This window comes from Protopterus annectens, chromosome 11.part0 (genome assembly GCF_019279795.1).
Source record: "Protopterus annectens isolate FY-2018-M chromosome 11.part0, PAN1.0, whole genome shotgun sequence".
Taxonomy (NCBI): domain Eukaryota; kingdom Metazoa; phylum Chordata; order Ceratodontiformes; family Protopteridae; genus Protopterus; species Protopterus annectens.
In genome coordinates this window covers 118,840,216-118,862,059 of record NC_056745.1, presented here as the reverse complement: position 1 = coordinate 118,862,059, position 21,844 = coordinate 118,840,216, and the positions used below count along the sequence as shown (strand labels likewise).

Below are 21,844 nucleotides of genomic sequence, written 5' to 3'. Positions count from 1 at the left end.
GAAGTTACGTGGCCCCCCTCTGCCTCTGGGCCGGCGTCCACCTTGTCCTCCTCTGCCTCTAGAGGACAAGTGGTCTGCAGCAGGATGGGATTGCCGAGACTTACGGAACCACAGCTTCTTTTGTCCCCTCGGATTCCTGGAGAAGGATCTTTGGGGATTAGAGAAGCGGACTCAGACGGCAGACAGCGTCTTCCCGTCCTTTACGTTTTGGACCAGCGGTGTCTCGAACAGTTTTGTCAAACAAGGCAGAACCGTCAAAAGGGGCGTTCGCGAAGGATGCCTTGAAGGGATCCGCGAAGTCACAAAGACGGAGCCAGGAGAGACGTCGCAAGACGACCCCGGCTCAGCTAGTTCTAGCGGCTCCCTCCGTTGCATGGGAGAGAAGCCGCATAGATGTATTGGAGATGGATTTTAGAGTGGCCATTCGAGTCTCAAAGACCTTGTCCGGGACCGACATGGACTCCGGGGGGGCTGCAGCATATTCCTTAATCAAGTCTCGCTGTAGCCTAATGGTATGTGCCATGTAGTTCAGCGCCCTTATGGAAAAAGGTCGCTGAAACAAACATCCGCTTCCCAATCCGGTCAAGCGCCAGCCTCTGAGAGTAATCTCCTCGACTCAGAGGAAGGGATCGGGGTCGGAGCCGGCGCAGAGGCAGAGGTGTGCTCCGACGCCAACAGCGCCGAAGACACAGCAACTCCCTCGGATCCGACGCTCAGCCCTCGGCCCCGAGAGCTCGGATCTGACAAGCTCGAAGGTATAGTCGGCGAAGAAACCACCGCTATCGGCGCCGACAATTCCCCGGGTCCGAATGGGCCTGGATCCGATGACTCCGAGACCCGAAAACGAGTGGGAGAAGGAGTGATCGGGGCAAATATGGGGGCTGCACTCCCCCCCCCCCAGAGGGGGGGGGGGAGGCAAGAGCATCCCCATCTGCATTTGGGTCTGCAAGAACCGAGCATCATCCGATCCATGTCCGCTTCGGAGATGCTACAGGTAGACCTGGATGACGTAGTCGAAGCGGGCCGGGAGGGCCGCCTCGAAGATCTCGGAGACCTATCCTCCCCCTCCGGCGAGAAACATGGCGAACGGCGCCGAGAGGAGGGGGATCCTGAGACCCTCAAGGGAGACTTAAGTATTTTCATTGGCGGAGCCGAAGGATGAAGTTCAGCCCGCCTTTTGTGGGACCTATGTCCTTCTTTATCCTTGTGCCTCTTCTCTGGCAGTGAAGAGACACTAGTTTCCCCAGAGCTCAAACCTGAAGAGGGAGGATGAGTCCTGGGTAGAGCTAAGGGGACAGACGGTGCTGAAGCTGCCGAAGCAGCTGGAGCCCGAACAGGAGAGGAAGAAGAAGCCGACTCCTGGGGGAGCTTTCCCGCCAGGATCAGCTTGTTCTTCCTATCCCGAAGTGCCCGGGGGTTGAAGGCCGTGCAGATCTGGCAGGCCTCTGACAAATGAGCTGCCCCCAGGCACAAAACACACCGAGTGTGGCCATCAGCTGGGGAAAGATTGTGGCCACACTCAGTACATTTAGAAAAAATGGCCTTAGGCCCTTCAGACATCATTCACACACACACCCAAACACTAGGAGGGGGAGGGGGTGGTAAAGGTAAACTAGTGATTAAACTAATAAAAAATAAATCAAAACTAGCACAAGTAGAAGAAAAAAGGGGAGCTAGCACACACACAACTTCAAAATTGTCGAAAAGTGTTTTGAAAAACCAGCAAGATCTCATCCAGCCAGGAGCTCTTCACAGGGAAGCTTCTTCAACCACGGCAAAAAACGATCTGAGGTAACATGGTCAGTAGTAAGGGATTATGGGTAGAGGGGGAGGAGCTAGGAGCTCGGATCTAGGAGCTTGGAAAGCTGTCGGATCCGACACCCACAGGTTGCAGATCAAATGAAGTAACTACTTCAGATCATCAAATATTTCCTTTTTCATTTCCAGATCAGGTTTGTTTGAATCCTTATAGTGCTCTCACCCTTTCTCTCTGGTGACATCAGACTTCAGAAACCCTTTGAGTAAAAACATACTTCACCTGTCTAGGAAGGCTTGAGAACTGAGGTCTCAAGGGAAGTCCCACATTATTTCTGGTAGAGGTCAGGGACATGTGGAGAAGGGGGTACAGCCCAATAAATGGATTATGGCGAGGTACTTAACAGGATGTGGGGTAATGCGTCATCACATCCCTAACATGCCTGCTCTCTGGATGCTACCAAAAGATTGCAGGGGTGGTGGGGGGGGGGGGTGACTGGGAAGGGCACAACTGAAAAAAATTCTCCTGGGAAATTTTGAGATGGCCAGACCCCCACCCCGCCAGGATGCCCTTGGGTTCTGCATCAGCCCCAGCCCATAGCAGTAAAGTTCAGGAGTGTTTGTGAAGGCTGGTGTACCAGCTATGAAGTAGGGAGTAGTGGGATGATGCTAAGGGGAACAAAAAAAAAAAAAAAAGTTTCCTATAGGAACCAAGCCGGGGGGGGTTAAGTAGACAAGAAGGCATTTCAGTGAGACTCAAACATACGACTCTCAACCACTAAATGAACCGTATGATAAAATACTCAAAGCCTATAGTACTAGCAACCTGAATTGTTAAAATAGACCGATTTTCATCTCAGTTTTTTGAAGGCCCCAATACAGAGAAACAACTAGAAAATAGTGAATATTGTTAACTCATAATAAAACTTTTAATTTTTCTAAGAAAATACAACATTCATAAAACCTAAAAAAATGGGAAACAGAAAAATATTTAAAATGATACCAGATACAAGTCTTTCCTTTCTACTGTTTCATAACGAATAAGTAGACTGCTTAGACAGTCTCTCGATACCACATACACAAATCTAAAGTCTGCTTTCTTAAACATACTTTCTACATGGGTTGAGTTACTTTCTACTCAGTGTTTGAACTGACTGACTTAGGTAATTCCTCCTGGAGTGCTACCTACAATGCTGGAAAATCAGGTATTTACCTGTTGGCTGCTAGTCTTCTAATATTTTTTACTACTTTGATTTGTGCACGGTGTGGTCTGGTTCTAGCTGATCCATTCGGCCTTGCTCTGCTCGGGCTCACTCCGCTCCCTTACCCTACTGACCCCACCCACCCCCACTACAACTACACTTATAAACTCGAACCACACCCACAAAGAATCCAATTAGAGATAACCTCACCTTTAAGTCACACTGAGTCTACTCCCCCCCTTAAACCATTACAACACCCCATATCACAAACACTAGTTTCTCTGCCTTCACATTGGCAGCGTAATATAATCAGCATGTTATCTAGCCACACCATTTTACTTAGCTTACTCATATTTCTATACCAAAGCACCTCCTATCACAATAAAAAAAAAATAACCCACAACAATTCACCAACAAATCCTGACCCCTAGCTAATCACTCAGCCACTTTTAACATTTTTTTAGATCCCCTCGCCTCTTCAACTACTCCATTAAAGTATTTTTCAGTTTCAGACATGCCCAGACCAATGTAACACCAAACTCACTACACAAAATAACTCCAATACAAGCTCCTAGCTCAACTGTAAACCCCCTCACTCAAAACATGCCATACCTGCCTAACAATACTACCAACCTTCTACTCTTAAATATGAACCTTAGAAGCTTACCAAATAAGATTCACAAATACCGCACCACCCTTGCCTTATACTCTCCTGCTATTATACTAACTGAAACATGGCTTAAACCACGTATAAAATACACTGAAATGCTCCCACACGACTACAACATACTCAAATGTGACAGATTACATAAGAGAGGAGGTGGAATAGCCATCATGTATAATTTTACGCCTTGACCACGTCCCACCAGACCCCTTTGATTCTGAAGTACTAATTTCTCGCTTACAACTCAACCCCAATAAACACTTAATTACTGCAGTGTATATTTCACTAGGTAATAACCAGTCCAAAATTGAAAACCTCCTTAGTTGGATAGCAACTACATTCAACCAAGAAACGATAACTATGGGAGATTTTAACAGACTGGAATACCTTCACTTCCCAAAATCCAACTATCAATTTATATGGGTACAACCCAGATGATACATACCCCAACCAGAGTCAACAAAAACAACAAACTATCCTTGACTGGACCCTGACAAACCCAACCTTTACCAACACGCAAGCTGCCTTTCAGACAGTCTGAGTGACCACATGCCCACCTGATTCGACACAAATCTAGCACCCCCAAAAATATAATTTATAAACATATACAAAACAGCAGAAACTTCTGTCCCAACCTATTTAAAAAACTACAATAATACAACTGGTCCCTTTTAAAACAACTCCCATTAGACTCAGTGGTACAACTATTCAATCAAACTTTCCTCAATATTTTAAATAATCTTGCCCCTAAGGAAAATACAAGTTTAAGCAAAACAAATTCCATGGCTTTCCCAGGACACCAAGCAACTTCTCAAAAACAGGGACAGTCTGTTCCCAATATCTGGAGACAAAATCCCAATCCTTCCTACTTACCTATAGACAACTAAGAAAACATGCAAAAAGCAGTCAAAAAAGGCAAAAAACTTACTATACCTCATAACAAAAACATCAAAACAACCCTCAGAAATTTTGGGCAACTATAAAACAATTCCTTAGCCCAGGTCAAACTACTACTCCATCACCCACCACTCCTAAACTCCTCTGACATTACAGCATCCCAGTTTAACTCCCACTTCATAAACTCAAAACCATCTCTACTAAATCATGACAACTCAACCCTAATACTACGTTTAGGCACCCTCCCAAACCTCAACTCGCTCACTGTCAAAACAGTTCAAACCAATACCATAACACTCCTCCTTAAACTAAAGCCTACTAATATTGCTGCTGACCAGTTACACAGTGACACAGCTGACACAATCACATACCCCATCTCCATTTTAATCAATCTATAACAGAATAATACATACCCAAACTGTGGAAAGTATCTCATCATACCACTGCATAAAGACAGCCCCTCAATAGCATTATCCAACTACCGTCCCATAGCCATTCTGCTCCCATTACCAAAAATCCTCAACAAATGCATTCATAAGCAACTCCTAAACCACCTATTAAGGAACAACCTTCTCTCAAACTCACAAAGTTTCAGACCAAAGCAAAGCACAACAGCCTTAATCTGCTTCACTGGTACCATCAAATATCTTAAAAAGGCCTCTTAGTCTCTTCCATTTTCTTCAACATGTCAAAAGCCTTTGACACAGTATCAAATCAAAATCTGCTAAATGAACTAGCTTCCATCAACCTCTCCCAAACAGCATTACCCTGGTTCAACAGCTACCTAAATGACCACCAGCAAGCAGTTAACTGATAAAACGCACACTCCCCCCTTCTGCCTGTTTCGGTGGGTATCCCCCTCAAGGGTCAATCCTCAGTCTGCTACTTTTCTCCATATTCACAGATAAACTATCCACTGCTACTAACAATGCTATCATTATTCAATACGCTGACAACTCCTCCCTTACATGTTCAGCCCCAACTCTTCCAAAATTCATGGAAATATAAAAATCATTCCTTGACATAGAAAATACTTGTCTAGCAGCTAATACTCACCCCAAACAATACTAAACGGATTATCTTTATTTACTAAAGGCTACCTAAATGACCACCAGCAAGCAGTTAACTGATAAAACACACACTCTCCCCTTCTGCCTGTTTCAGTGGGTATCCCCTCAAGGGTCAATCCTCAGTCTGCTACTTTTCTCCATATTCACAGATAAACTATCCACTTCTACTAACAATGCTATCATTATTCAATACGCTGACAACTCCTCCCTTACATGTTCAGCCCCAACTCTTCCAAAATTCCTGGAAATATAAAAATCATTCCTTGACATAGAAAAATACTTGTCTAGCAGCTAATACTCACCCCAAACAATACTAAACTGATTATCTTTATTTACTAAAGGCAAACCGCAAGGTACTCAATCCCCAGTATCTTCAGTTAACAATACCACGACAGAACCAGTAGAATAAATAAAACTTCGGGGTAACAATAACTCACAAATTCGATAAACATTTTTTTAACCATTAAAAAGGTGCATATTAAACTTGGAACTCTCTATAGAGCAAAACCTTTCCTCACCAACAGCACTAGAAAGACCATAGCCAGAATATATCTCCTCTCCATCCTACAATCTGCTTCTCCCATCTTTACTAATCTAAACAAAACTGACCTAAACAAACCTGAGGCCTGCTGTAACAAAAATAGCTAGATTTGCTCTAAACCACCCAAACAGAACTCATTACCGCACTGCACTATAAGAACTAAACTTCCCATCCCAACCTCTTCCACTTAACCCAGCTATCACCCACTCCATCATCTACCAACCAGACTTCTGTCCAGCTCTCAAAGACCAAGACAACAATAAAACTTTAAGATCTTCTGATAATTATTACTAAAAACCACAAAAGTCAATAACAGCTTTGGTGAACCTGTCTTCTCATACAAAAAATCCAAGATCTGGAAGTCCATACCACAACAAATTGTAAACACCACTAATAAAAAAAATTCAAATCACTCCTCAAAAACTACCTGAATGACAATTGGCTATGCTCCTGGTCTTCCCCTAGATGACCATTCACCTTCAGTTTCTCCAGTCATCCACTCAGCTCTTGTACCAGCATCAAATATCTAGTCTTAATTTCTTCTACTCCTCTCTTCCTACAGGAATGCTGATTCATTAAGACACTATCATACTACCTTGACACAAGGGACAAAAATGATTATTTGCAACTATTCAAGCTTTGCAATTTTTGTTTAAAACACAGAAATGATGTTCACGACAGTGACATGCAATTTATTACTTTACTGAATTAATGTCTTGTTAAGAGAAGAGTCACAGGACTTTCTGAACCACCCTTAAACACATTCTCCATCCTAAGTTGTTTTTAACCCAACTACCTTTATCTCTAATCTTTGCATAAATGGTTGTACTATTTTTGCATTTTTAGAACGTTTGTTGATATTCATAATCTGTATAAACTCTTTTTTGCCATCTGTTTATTTGTATAACTTTGAGCTTTTCTCCCCGGATCTCCACTGAAAAAGGGCTTCCAGCCCAGTCGGACACTGCCGGTAAACAAATGAAAAATAAATAAATGATACAAAAATGAAGATTTAAAAAAATTCACCTTGCCTAGTGGCTGAGATAAAACAACCTGAAAACCATGGAAATTAAACTGTGTACTAAAGTAAAAATTATGGAAATTTACTAAGAAATAGATCCCACTAATTTTGAGAGTAGGAATATTTGGTACTAATTCTAGGCAAATAAGAGGGGAAGAGTAGAACACATTACTGTACTTCTCCACAAAGGATTCAAACACAAAGAAAGCTAATAGACCACATATGTAGTAAACAAAAAAACGCAACCTTCAAGATACAGCTCTTACAAGGCAAGGGAAGGAAAGTTGTGTACAACTTGCCAAAATTGTAGATGTTAGAGTAGATCAATGTTGCGACTGTCCCAATTTCCAGACTCATAGCATTATCTCAAGCAGACGGATATCCAATGATAGAAGTATGGAAATCAGGGTAGTAGAAGGGTGTCCTTTGACACCATCTTCATGTCCTTCTAAGCAATGAACTCACAGTCTGATGCCTGAGGACAGCACAACTTCTCCAATTTTGTCTGAAATGAAGTCAACAGGAGGAAGATCACAGGAGGCAGAGAGGAAGTGATGGACATTACAGGACTATTTGCAAAGAACTCCTCTACCCCTTGCACCTAGGAAGGGGTAGGCAAGCTGCCAGCAGACACAGGGGTTGGAGGATGGAGCATGTATGCAACATTTATCTACCTGAACATCTACAATTATGTTAAGTGGGACATAACTCTACGACGTTCTTCATACTCAATGTTGCAGTACTGATTCTTGGGAGGAATCCCAAGGCTAACAGGTGGTAGGTCACCCGCATGACCGTAGGAAAGACCGTTTTGCAAGACAGCAGTAGCAAAACCTGCACTAGCCCTGGAGACATTGTCTACATTACAGTGTTTTGCAAATATGTGCACTGAATTCCATGTGGCTGCCTCTAGGGACGGCATGTAAGAGGAACACAGTGGGAGTTGCCCCAAGCTTGGCGATGTGGACTAATATTGCACAGGAAGGTCTCTTCCATTGTGCGAGTAATAGAACTTAATACAGTTTGTTATCCATTTTGAAAAAAAAGTTTGTTTGGGGACAGGCCTACCCAGTTTACACTCTGTGAAAAACATCAGTAATTGCTCTGCTCCATTAAGGGTTTTGTCATGTCTACATAGTACATTATCTGCCTGTGCTCATTCAGGGAATGAAGAACTTGTTCTGCCCTTTTCTATGTATTTAAGATGACTGGTAGGATGATAGTCTGAGTTTAAGTTCTGATATCACCTTAGGCATGAAGGATGGGTGGGTTCTGAGGGTTACTCTACAGTGTGAAAGACAGCAAAAGGTTCTTTACACATAAGGGCTTGTAGCTCCGAAACTCTCCTACCTGATGCGACAGCTATAAAAAAAAAGTGGTCTTCCAGGTAAGCATCTTTAGAGAAGTAGGGGCAGCAGGTTCAAAGAAGGGCAATGTTACTTTTTTCTAACAAAATTTAGATACCAGGCAAGAATAGGGGTCCTTCTGGGTGGTCTCAATGAAATCAACCTTTTTAGGAAAAGCTTCATGTGGGGGTACTGAAGACAGGTGAAGCACTGTTCAGGCAAGCTGATATGGCACATGCTTGTACTTCAATGCTGGAATACGTAAGTACAAAGAGGCCTGACAGGTACGGCAAGACTGAGTTAACGTCTGCCTGAGAAAGGTTGGTGTTCTTGCTGCGACACTACATGGAAAAGCTCTTCTATTTTGCCAGATGACATCCTCGCATTGGGTTTCCTTGTTTCCCTTGGGACAGGAGACATTCCTTGGTGTCAAAATCCAACCCTCCAGGCCATTAACCTGAGGGTGGCTAGATCAGGATGGAAAACATATTCCTTGGCTTGGCTGAGATGATCTACTTCTGGCTGTAGGGTGCAGAATCTCTCCTCACAGAGTGTCATGGTGGGTCATTCCATCCTGACTTTTGTTAGCATCCCAGGGATCAGGGCAAAGACGAGAATGCACACAAGAACCAATTTGTCAAAATCACAAAGAAAGCATCTATTTTCCAAATTCCTGTCTGCTGAGTTCTGGAGCACAACTTCTGTAGTTCGTTGTGGTGAGAGGAGAACAAGGTCTATTTAGAGGAGACTTGTCAGTTTAGGGTTAGGTTCAGGAAGACCTATCTCCAGCATCCATTCTTTGGGGACTAAACAATCCCTGCTTAGAGAGTCTGCCAGGGTACTGTTCTGACTCTGAATATAACAAGCTATGACGGTTAGCCCTATTTCTTGAGCTGGCATCTAAATCTTCCTCAAAAGGCTGCACAGAGGGTAGGACAGAGTTCTCCTTGCTCATCTATGTACTACATTACTGTGGTGTCTATCCAGGTCTACAGTGTCCCTGGGCCTAAGCTCTGCTGAAAAGTCTTTATGGCCCATTAGACTGATGATAGCTTTTAATTTATACACATTTTTTTTCTGCCGAGAAATGCTAATGCTCTGCACTTCCAGGGCACCTAACTGGTTTTCCCCAAGCTATGTTTGAATGGTCTGTGGTGATGGTCATATCTGCTTCTTGGCAGATTTGCTCCTGGGTTTTCCTGTATGGTGTTCTTCCACCACAGGAGCTCCTTTGTCAGGCATGGAAGGAGAGGCAGTAGGGTTTCCAGGGACTGAGAATGCTGTTCTCAAGCATTTTTCACTAACGAGTGGATTTTTCTCATGTGTAACTTTGCAAGTGGGATAAACAGAATACAATATGCCATGTACCCCAGAATCCTAAGGCATTCCACTGCTTTGATGTGCTAATTTGGAAGCAGACTGGTCAGGTAACCTGTCAATAAAGTTATCTTGTCCTGGGGAAGGAAGGCTTTCTGATGGACAGAATACATCAGGGGCTCCTAAAAAGATGATTTTTATTTGAGGAAGAGTTTGTGACTTTTGAAGACTTAAGGTGAGATCTACCTTCTGAAAGCAGTCTACAATGATCTGCAAAGAGGGTGGAATATAACCACAGTTGGTCTTCGTGTTGGGTAGGCTCCTTGGAGCACCATGTTCTATGTGATTGTTCTGGCTGCCATCTCCTGGGTTGTGTCCGTCTCTTGCCACAGGAAGGCCTCCCCTTGTCTTGTCTAGGGTAAAAGGGCCAAGACTTTGACAGGTAATTTCTACGGTACCTTGGTGTCAGAGACAGATAAAAATCCTTCAGTTTTTGTTTGCTTTTCTGCTTTATCCAGCATCCAAAAACATTCAGCTGGAGGACCAAGAAATTCCTGGTCTAGTGGAGCAACCAGTATTTCAAACTTGACCTGATCTGACAGATCATGTGGAAAGTCACTCTCTACAAAATGCATTTAAAGCATCACAGCCACTCTTCAGGGAAGCTTCGCTGTCTCTCTCCTGAGCTCTTTTTGATACTGTTCCATCTGCATAAGAGTCCACCTTCGCTAGAATTTTGTTCCAGAAAGATTCAAGGTACTTTAGCATATGGAACAGGCAATTCAAAGCTCTCATTGCTAAAGTAGACTGACTCTACCACCATGACAGTCCGACAAGGGATATCTCGGTTTGTGGATCCAGTGGAGACTACTGAAGGGTCAGCTACTGGACTTTTGTAAAAGTGTTTGTGAGATTCTAGCACTCTGTAAAACCTACCTGGTTTCCTAGGAGCAGGAGAGTGCCAGTATGTAGAACAATGTCTTCAAAGACATCATCCGAATAGCCAGTGATCTCAGAGAAGGGAAACTTAGCAGTTTCCTATAATGGGTCTTAGCCTGTCAGAATTGTTTGCTTTCCCAACTGAAAGCCTCCTTCATTCTATGCAGGGTATCCCCACTGGAAAGGTTCTCATTGGGGGAGGCAGAAGAAAGGGTTTCAGAGCCTGAATCTGGGTAAGTTTGTGGGGGCAAGTGCCAGAGGAGGACAATTCCTCCCCATCTTAAGGGCTAGGGGAATCTGCATCTTACTGAAAGGCCACGCCCCTGCTTCTTTTAGATGTGAAAGCTTCAACTGCATGAGAGGGCTCTCTGGATTTCATAAAGGCCATGAATTCCTGTTCAATTACTTAGAGGTCTTGGGCTTCAGTCTGCAAAGAAGTGGTTGGAGCCAGGAGAGAAGGAAAAGTGGTTTGCTTCTGTTTGGGTGCCCCTTTAAAAGGAGTGGCCTGAGGCTGCAGGCATCTAACCCAGGCTTTGGTTAAGGTTTTGGTAGTGAAGCAAGACAGGGTGTCTCCATTGGGACCCACAAATTGGACTTTGAAGCAGAGGCCTGCTGAGTGACCTCAGACCCAAATAACATGTGGGCCAGTAGTAAACTTGTAGGCAGATTGGAGACCATGGCAGCCTCCCAAGGAGTTGTGACAGACGGTTTGGGCCTAGGAGTTGCCAGACCAGGGTGTTGCAAAGGTATCTCACCTAGGTCAGTTAAAATTAGAGCTGAAGCTCTCACTCCAACTTCATGGAGGGCTCCGGTTTTTTTCTTTTTGTTTCTTTACAATGACGCTAGCGAACTGCAGAGTTTGAAGCAGTCCTGCAGTAGCAGTGGATTGTGACACAACCAGGGAAACTGAAGACAATGACTCCATATGGGTGGGCTAGTACCTCTGCCCTACGTTTAAAGGTTTTGCACAAAATTTGCTCAGTCAGGGCAATTACAGAGAGAATGCTGAGCCCCCTGCAGAACACACAAAATGAGTGGAAATCTTTAAGCAGGATTTGCTTCCCACACTTCAAGGCAACTGTTGATGTTTTTGAATATTAAACTGAGAGAAGTTTCCCCAATGGAGTACTTATCTGACTGAAAGAGGAGGTTTTCTGGGGAAAAACCAAGCCGATTGATAGACTGCAAGAGTTCTTAACACACATGAAGTGCATCAGACTGTAAGGCTAAAAAGAAATGCAGATGTTGCCAATAGATGTCCTTCTTACACCCAGATGTCCAGCCATCAGACATTTGTCAGTTAGGGGTGATGCAAAGACTCAAGAAACCGGAGCAGTCTCAGGCTTGTGTGTGGCAGGAATAACAAAGAATAAGTACTGCAACAATGACTACAAAGATCCTCATGAGATGAAAAAAGAAGCTAAGAATACAAGAAGAAAGACAGTAAAAACAAAGATTAAGACTTACATGCAAGTGAGATACTAGGCTGATACTGTGCTTGTTGATGTTGATCAGCCTCTGGTTCCTCTGGTTCAACCTGGGTACCAATGATCTGAGACTGCGCTGGAGCTGCTGTAGCACTGGTGCAGCTCATCTGTTGTGCTACTGACTTTACTGAAGACTGCTCCAAATTTTCCACCTCCACCTGCTGCTCTTCATTTCTTCTTTTTTCCTGCTCTTCTCTCACAAGCTGCCGTTGTTCTCGTTTCCTCTTAATTAAGGAAACTCTGTCTTTAATAGCTTTGGCCATGGTTTTATGATCTCCCTCACATACATACCCAGATTCCACCTGCAAAAGAAAGAGAGGAAGTCAGCTTTACTTGCACAATGTTAAACACTGAAGCCCATTTTGACATTTGCCTTGAGAATATCATCATACTCAAAAAAAATGTAAAGTTATGTATACACCATAACTAGGCATCTATATTGTCCACTTTCATTCTTCCTCAGCCAATGGGTTCAGATCCGATTCTCGGTTCCGACTCTGCTACATACTCCAGACTTTGGATCCATTTCTCGAACTCCTCACTCTACCCATAATGCCTCAGTCCATACCCATTAGCTCAGAGTTTGTTGCTGTTAGGCCAATATACTAGACAGAGATAGGAAGAGCCAATAGAGAAAGGGCGGGCTCAAATCCATTACTGTAGGTTCCAAAACGCAATCCAGCATGTTGCTCCAAAAAATTGAAGGATGGGGTTGGATGGGAGGGAAGATGAGGAAGTATGAAATGGGCAACACATATGCCTAGTTACGGTAAGTACATAACTTTTAAATCTGAAGTTGTCCTTTTCACTTTTTCTCAACCCATGGGACAGAGTCCCCAGCTACACTGATCTTGGGTGGCCCTCACTGGAGGATATTCTGGAGTACTGCTGAACCAATGGCAGCTCTGTTTCTAGATGGAAGTTATGTACTTACCATAACTTGGCATCTGTGCTGCCCAATTTCATTATGCATCACAAATGGGTCTTCGGAGGCGACTTGGCTATTTCTTCCAGACATAAGACCTGAGTTTCAAACTCCTTTCTCTCCCATAATCCCTCACTCCTCTTCCAACCCTCAGACTGAGTTTTTGCTGCTCCTTCCTAAATAGTCAAAACTATAGTACTAGAAAAACGGAGAAAGCGACCAACCTGAGCCCAAACTTAATATCAGTGTGTTCTGTATCCTCTATATCGCTTTCAGCTGTAAAAGGAAGGGGGAAGGAGGGTGGAATGTGATGCATAAACTGGAACTGGACAACACAGATGACAAGTTATGGTAAGTACATAAAGTACAGTTGTGTACACTTACCATAAATGTAGATGTTAGAGTGTACTCACTGTTGCAGTCATTACATTTGGGTAATCCTGCTAGCAGGTTGCCCTCAGTCGGCCTGAATTCCGAAGTCTTGGGTCTTGCGTCGGTTGCTGTCGGCCCTTCCCTGACGTCAGGTTGTCTCAGGGGTATAAAAGATGCAGCAGATGCCATTTTCTTCAGTTTTTCTTGCCCCAGATGTCAGGTGCCCCCTACGGGGTAGCCAAAATTATATTTATATATATATATATATATATATATATATATATATATATATATATAAAAACACATGCACCAATATAAACTTTACCTTCATCTACAAGCAAATACACCACGCAGGTTGTATAAATCAGAGAAGGAAAGATAAGTTCCAGCAGAAGTAAGGGGGATGGTGGGTGGGTAACCTGGACTGCAACAGTGAATACACTCGAACATCTACATTTATGGTAAGTGTACACAACTGTACTATGTTCTTCGTGTTTCACTGTTGCAGAAATTACATTTGGGTAGAGTCCCAAAGCTATGGTTGGGAGGCTGGAGCTAAACAGCATTAGGAGCGGCTTTGAGGCCCTGCAGAACTGCAGTGGCAAAGCCTGCACTGGATTTAGAATAGAGTGGCAGATGATAGTGCTTTGTAAAAGTGTGCACTGAACTCCAAGTAGCAGCTTCTAAAATGTCTTTGGTTGGTACTCCCCTGAGAAAGGCTGCAGAAGTGGCTGCAGCTCTGGTTGAATGTGGACTAATGCCCTTAGGCACTGGCTTGCCATGCTGTGAATAGCAGAAATGAATGCAGTGGCCTATCCACTTTGAAATAATCTGCTTGGAGATAGCCTTTCCTTATGATCCTGCAGCATATGCCACTAGTAATTGCTCTGTCTTCCTGAAAACTTTGGTTCTGTCCAAATAGAATCTAAGCTGTCTGTGTACATCCAAAGAATGCAGAATTCTCTTCCCCTTGTTCTGTGGATTTGGATAAAAAGTTGGCAAATGAATAGTTTGGTTAAGGGCCACACTGGACACCACCTTAGGCATAAATGTTGGGTTTGTCCTCAGAGAGACCGTCTGAATAACAAAATGATAAAAGGTACCACAGCCATGAGTGCCTGTAGCTCTGTACGCGTCTTGCAGAAGTTATTGCTAGGAGCAGAGCTGTTTTCCAAGATAAAAAACTTTACATCAGCAGTAGCAGCTGGCTCAAAAGGAGGCAGTGTGAGTTTTTCCAAGATATAGTTAAGGTCTCATGAAGGTATTGGTGATATCCTTGGAGGCCTTCAACTTTTGGCTCCTCTGAGGCACTGCCTTAATAAAGGATGAGGAAAGATTGGTGGCTCTATTGTAATGAGCCGAAATAGCAGAGGCATGAATTTTAATTGATGAAAAAGATAGGCCTTTGTCCAGCATCTGAGTTAAGTATTGCAAGATCTGAGGAATACTTGGTACAGCTGTATCAGTTCCTTGTGTCTGGTTCCAAGCATACAATCTCTTCCATTTTCCAGCATACGATTTTCTAGTACTAGGCCTTCTGGCTGCCAAAATGACATCCATCACAGCTTTACTGAGAGGTGTGCTTTGTATGCCTACATTATCCGCCATGCTGCCAGGTTTAAAGTCCTGAGTTGGCTGTGCAGGATCTGATTGTTTTGTTGGGACAGTAGATAAGGTATATGAGGTAAGGTCCAAGCTGGGCATTGGGACAAGTTCCTTAAGATCGGATAACAGTACTGGCGGGGCCAGTCTGGGCCAATCAGTATCATCTTTGGCTTCTCCTGTCTGACCTTTAAGAGTACCTTGGGGAGAAGAGGCAGTGGAGGAAAGGCATATACTGATAGGTTTTTCCAGCTGAAAGATAGGGTGTCCACTTTCCATGCTTGTCTGTGACAAGTCCTTGTGCAGAATCTTTTTAGTTGTCAGTTGTGAGGGGAGGCAAATAGATCTATGTCCGGGCATCCCCATTTCCTTGTTATCATGCTGAAGACTTGTGGATCCAGCTGCCACTCGTGGGGATCCATGAGGTTTCTGCTTAGTTCGTCTGCCAGAGTATTTTCCTTTCCTGGCAAGAATTGCACCTGCAGATGAACTTGGTAAGTCAATGCTGTGTCCCACAAAGCCATGGCTAGTCTGCAAAAGGGGTAAGAATGTGTGCCCCCCTGCTTGTTTATATACCACATGACCATGGTGTTGTCTGTCTTTATCAGTAGTTGTCCCGGATGAAGTAGGTCCTTGAAAGCTGTCAGGGCATTTTGAACAGCTAGCATCTCTTTTTGATTGATATGTAGATGCATTTGGTTTGCGGACCATGTGCCCTGAATGCATCTTCCTACCATGTGGGCCCCCCAGGTGCAATCTGATGCATCCTTTGTTAGGCTTTGCCTGGCTGGGGGTAATGAGAATGGCTGTCCTTTGTTCTGGTGACAAGCCTTTGCCCACCATCGAAACTCCTGTTGCAGGCATGGAATGAGAGTAATCATTGTTTCCAAGCTGTGGCAATGCTGAGTCCAAACACTTTTCAGGTACCATTGACGTTTCCTCATATGCAGTCTTGCATATGGAATTAGTAGGATGCAGGATGCCATGAAGCGCAAAGCCTGCAGAATTTTTCTTGCAGATAACTGGGCCTTTGTTGCCAATATTTTGAAATAGGTAGTCAGTTGCCTTTGTTTGTCTGGCGTGAGATAAGCCATCTGGGCAGTTGTATTTAAGCTTGCACCCAGGAATATTATCTCGAGAGAGTACTAGTTTTGATTTCTTTTCATTGACTGTGTACCCTAGGCATGTTAGAAGTCTTTTCCCAAACGCCAGATGCTGTAGAAGAATGTCCTTGTTCTCTGCTTGAATTAGGCAGTCCAAGTAAGGATATATTTGTAATCCTCTTTGTCTGCAGAATGCAATTACTGGTGCCAGGCACTTTGTAAAGACCCTGGGCGCAGTAGATAAGCCAAAGGCAGTGCAGAGAATTGGTAATGCAGTGAGCCAGCCTTGAATCTGAGGTATCATCTGCATGATTGCCTGATTGGGACATGCAGGTATGCCTCTTTTAGGTCTAAAGTCACAAGCCAAGCCTTCGTGACCAGCATGGGCAGAAGCTGCTGCAAGGTCAACATTTTGAATTTTGGTATATCCAGGAATGCGTTTAGAATAGATAGGTCCAGTATTGGTCTCCAGGTTTTGTCCTTTCTGGGTACCAAGAACAGTCTTGAGTAAAATCCTTGTCCCTGCTCTGGTACTTGTTGAATGGCCCCCATGTCCATGAGGGATGAGACTTGTTTTTGTGCCTCTGCCCATTAGCATTTTTGGCAGATCTGGCCAACCATTTGCCTTTGGCAGGGTATGGAAGTGGAACTTGTAGCCTTGTGACACTATGTTTAGAACCCACTTGTCCTGGGTTATAATGTGCCAACTTAGAGAAAAAAGTGCTATTTTTCCCCCTAAGGGTGCTGCCAGGAGATAAGTGCTTGGTGCAGGCAGGGGGAAGTCATTGGAACGGTTTCCTGTAAGGTTGTGATTTGTCTTCTCCACTTTTGGCGGTAGAAGTACCCCATTGCTTTGACCTGTATGAACCTTGTGCCTGGGATCTGCCTCTAGGGCGTCTGGATCTGCCCCTTTGAGGTCTGTCCGAGACAGGAAAGGACCAATTCTTTGTAGGCCAGTATCTACTAAACCTAGGTGGCTGTACTTGTAAAAAATCTTTGATAGTTTGCATAGATTTAGCTTTGTCCTCCATTTTCTAACACCTCTTCTGCCTTAACACCAAACAAAGTATCATGTTGTAAAGGTGCATCTAATAATTTAACTTTGACATGAGCAGGCAGATTTTGTTCTTTAACCAAGCATGCCTCCTAATTACAGAACCTGTAACTGCGGCCCTGCAGGAGGCCTCCAGAGAATCAAAACCACATTGCAAAGTACGCTTTCCAACTTGTTCAGCTATATGCAATAAATCCTGCATTTCCTTGTTTTCTGCACATTCAGAGTTCAACAACATTTTCTGTTTAAGCAATGCCATGACATGTTGCTGATATTTGAGCATATGAAACTGACAGTTTAAGGCCCTTATAGCCAAGGTAGCAGATTTGTAAACCTTTTTTCCCCATCTATCCAGTGCCCTGGAATCTCTGTCAGAGGGGGTAGGGTTTTTTGCAGCAGAAGCCTTAACCCCTTTGGGACCCTGTGAAATAGTTTCTGGGTCTGCAGCAGGGTTTTTGAAAATGAATTTATGAGAGTCAGGAACCCTGTAATATCTGTCAGGCTTAACTGGAGCTGGAGGTAAGGAGTCAGGGGTCAGACTAGACTCTGAAAATACATCTACAATGTCTAACACAGGTGGAATGGCTACAGGCCTGTGTTGAGGTAGTAAAAGGAAGTCCCTGAGCCTCTTTTTAGATTATGAAAAATATTGGCTCTCCCAGTCGAAGTGCTCCCTCATGGTATGCAAGGTTTCCCCAAAAGAATAGTCCTCAGGAGGAGAAGCTGAAGAAACAGATTCTTCAGCATCAGAATCCTCAGAAGGGGGAAGAGAATATTCCTGATCAGAAGAGGAATTAGAAGAAATAGAAATCTGATCTAAGATTCATAGTCTGTCTCTTGCCTAGGTCTCTTATCAGGAGGGGGATGGGAACCCCTGATCAAGGTAATCAAGTCTTCGGCCATTTTGAGCATCTGTTTTTTAGGCATGGAGGCCTGTCCACGTCGCTCTTGAGTTTGTTTCTTTGTCTTTGAATGTGCTTTAGTCTTTGCCTTTGAAGCTGGTCTGTTTAATGTATAGATGTTCAGGTCTGAATACACCCTCAAAAGGCGGTGCCTGCTCAACGGCTCCAGACCCATCTGAAGGAAGTGTCCGAGGCTCCAATACCTTGAGTTTCCAGTGGCATAGCCGACTCCACGTGGGAGTCGGTAGCGGCCTGCGACACTAAAGTAGCGGGCGTCAGGGGCTGCGAAAGCGCCTCACTGAGAATCAGCGACTAGCTTAGGAGAAGCTTCGTTGTCGATTTTAGGCCTCTGTTGTCTATCTGTTTCTTTGCGTTTTTTGTACACTCCGGTAGTCTGATGGCTATCGGACGACATTTCTGGATAATTAAACCTGCGTCCAAAATAGTTTAATGCAAAATCATACAGACGCTTAATAGTGCGTTGGTTAAATTTAGCACAAAACCGACAACCTGAAATGTTATGGTCAGGGCCTAGGCAAGGAATATAGTAAGAATTTAAGTCCTTATGAGGTATTTGCTTTCCACAAGAAATACAATTAACTTTTTCTGACATCGGTCTGGAGCAAGAAAAAAAGTTTCCCCAACGAGGTACTTCGCTTTAATGAAGACTTCGGATCTGAAATTCGAATGTGAAAATCTCAGGAGTCGGCCGACCGGCACTTGCGAACTGCTCCTGCTTCGGGCACCGCACGGCAAGAAAGACTGAAGAAAATGGAGTCGGCTGCATCTTTTATACCCCTGACGACCCGACGTCAGGGATGGGCCGACAGCAACCGACGCAGGACCCAAGACTTTGGAATTCAGGCCGACTGAGGGCAACCTGCCAGCAGGATTACCCAAATGTAATAACTGCAACAGTGAAACACGAAGAACATCTTCTAATCTGATGTTGTCCATTTCATTATGCATTACAAATGGGTCACACTCCCCAGTTACACAAACCCTGGGAGGAACTCAAGGAAGGATTTGCCCGAGTACTGCGGAACCAAAGGATGCTCTGTTTCTGGACATAATGCCTAACTTGTAGTGAGATACAAAGATATGAGCTGTGAACCAATTAGCTGCAGCACAAATTTCATCAACAGGAGTCCTTGCAGAGAAGGCAGATGAAGGAGAGAGACCTTGTAGAGTCAAGCTTTAACTGGACGGGGAAGTTGCTTGCCTTGAGAGCAAACTGTAGAAATACAATCCGTAATCCATTTCGCGAAGGTGATCTTGGATACAGCCTGGCCTAACCTATTTGGAAAAAAGGCAATGAACTGTTCAGATTTCCTGTGAGATGTAGTCCTGTGAGAGTAAAAACTCATCTGTGAACATCCAACGAATGCAGCACGTATTTGCCTTTACTGGAGTAATTAGGAAAGAAAACAGTCAAATGAATAGTCTGGTTAATGTTCGCCTCTGAGGCGACCTTTGGTATGGAGGACCGATTCGTTCTAAAAGAGACCATCTCTGAAGAAAGTTATATATGGTGGTTGACAGAAAGCTTGCAATTCTGACACTCTTCTAGCTGAAATAGTGGCCACTAGGAAAGCATTCTTCCAAGATAAAAATTTTAACTCACATGGGCTTGCAGGTTCAAATGGTTTCTGGGTAAGCCCCTGAAGTACCCAGGTGAGATCCCAAGGATGGGGAGGATCTTTTGTCGGAGACCTGAGATGAAAAACCCCCTTTCATAAAAGCCCAACAGTCTAGAAGTGGAAACAGCAGAGGGAAAACTATCGGCCTTCCCCTACATGGAAGTCCATGATAGCTGTCATTTGCAACTTTAGAATTTAAAAAATAGCTCTGTGCTGGAAAAGTGAGCTAAGAAACATAAGGACGCCCTGCAATGAAGCAGAAATGGGGTCAATATTCCTCTGTGAAGCCCAAATGGAAACTCTCTTCCATTTACTACAATATACTTTCTTGGTGGAACACTTCTGAGAAGCAAGAATAATTTTTAGAACTCAAGAAGCTAGCCTGGACTTTCGTAGAATCACTGGAAGTGGAGAAACCAAGCGGTTAGTCTCGGGGATCAAAGAATGGGAATCTGGTGTTCCGACGGATAGAAAATCAGATCCTGCCTGGGATCCAGTATCCATGGAGAATATTTGCTGAGACTGCAAGAAGGGGAACCATACCTGGCGAGGTCAGTAAGGGGCAATAAGGATTAGATTGGTTTTCAACCAGCTGGCTTTCCGTAGCACTCTAAGTATCAGGGGAATCGAAGGGTAAGCATAGAGGAAACCCGGTGGCCAATCGTGGACTAGAGCATCCCTGGTTGACTCCTCCAAGGGGGAAAATCAGAGCAAAGTACTTGCTGCATTTGTTGTTTAGGGGACAGGCAAAAAGGCTGCAGCAAGGCTAGCTCAAACAGCTGAATATTTGATTCACTGATGACTGGCTACAAAGCCCTACAAGTACTAATAGGCCACAACAACAAACTACTAGAGCAACTCAGAGATGAAATTAAAGGTATTAATGAAACCATCACACAACACCCAGGCTTCAAATGGCTTGGAGAGGAATGGTTTAACATGAACTCCAGCATCGCTAAACATATCAGCCAAGTCACCCAAAAGAAAAAGAGAAAACTAACCAGGGACTGGCAGGAATATGAAAATAAGACAGCATACCCGCTCAACAATAACAGGGCCCAGAGAGATGCGGTGCCACAAGAGAGCTCTGAGGACGCCAACAGGACCGAAAGAAACGACTAACGACCTAACACCAGTGCCAGCGACAATCACCCCACCAGGGCCAGAACCAGTAATACCGGCACCCACCAAAACACAGAAGAGGACACAGGAGAAGGGAGACAAAATGACTCTTCACGAGCGAACCCCACAAGGGCGAACCAAACCAGGACCTACCCGACACGTGCTAGCAAACAACCGCAAAGGCCGAGAACAGCAGAAAATCCACATCCACACTCAGTCAGGAGACCTGACCGCACTGAAAGTGAGGAGAGGCAAATTCAACAACAACAGGCTTTTGTAGCCAGAGGCATGGACTAAGAATACCCAGGACTGCTTCACATGGAACAACCAAGGAGAGGCAGACCCCCCCCAGGAAAGGAATAGAGAGACCGAACCCCAACCACAGAAGACAAACGCACAGTGCACGACGACTCCGCTCTTCCAGCCAACACCATTAAACTAAAATAACAACAACGCGACTGCTACCCTTGAAGAACAACCGATTTTTAACCTCTCCGACGAACCACTCGACCAAGCCACGTGCCAGCTACTCAAAAAAGGGCTGAATTTCATCCCAGCCCAAAGAGCCAAACCCACGGAAGTTATCCTAGAGCTCAAACTCTACTGCCGCAAACTCAACCTCAAACAACTGTTTAAAAGCAAGCAAAATATGGATGCAATTTTGGATGAGCCCCCCAGCTCACAAAGGAGCGACACAGAAGGTAACAATAACAATACAATCATAAATTCTAGTAGTCCCATGCTAGCTAACAATGTCATATTAAATGGTGGCTTGACCCACCCAGAGTACAGCCTACAGGTTAGTAGCGTGACTAGTCACTCCGAAAACGACGACGCTGAAAGGGACAACTCTAAGTTGTAACCCAGCAATACTGAACTCCTATA

General features: G+C 44.2%; 2 protein-coding genes across 2 annotated transcripts in view; both read right to left on the bottom strand.

Annotated features, from left to right (window-relative positions):
• LOC122815200 (serine/threonine-protein kinase WNK1-like) overlaps positions 1 to 21,844 on the bottom strand; it is a 1,238,062-nt gene that overhangs the window by 60,519 nt on the left and 1,155,699 nt on the right. Inside the window, exon 7 of the mRNA XM_044087494.1 lies at positions 12,220 to 12,541. Coding sequence (XP_043943429.1) covers positions 12,220 to 12,541 — 322 coding nt within the window. The remainder of the gene's footprint in view (positions 1 to 12,219; positions 12,542 to 21,844) is intronic.
• LOC122815199 (serine/threonine-protein kinase WNK1-like) overlaps positions 1 to 21,844 on the bottom strand; it is a 3,137,204-nt gene that overhangs the window by 2,730,854 nt on the left and 384,506 nt on the right. The window lies entirely within an intron of this gene.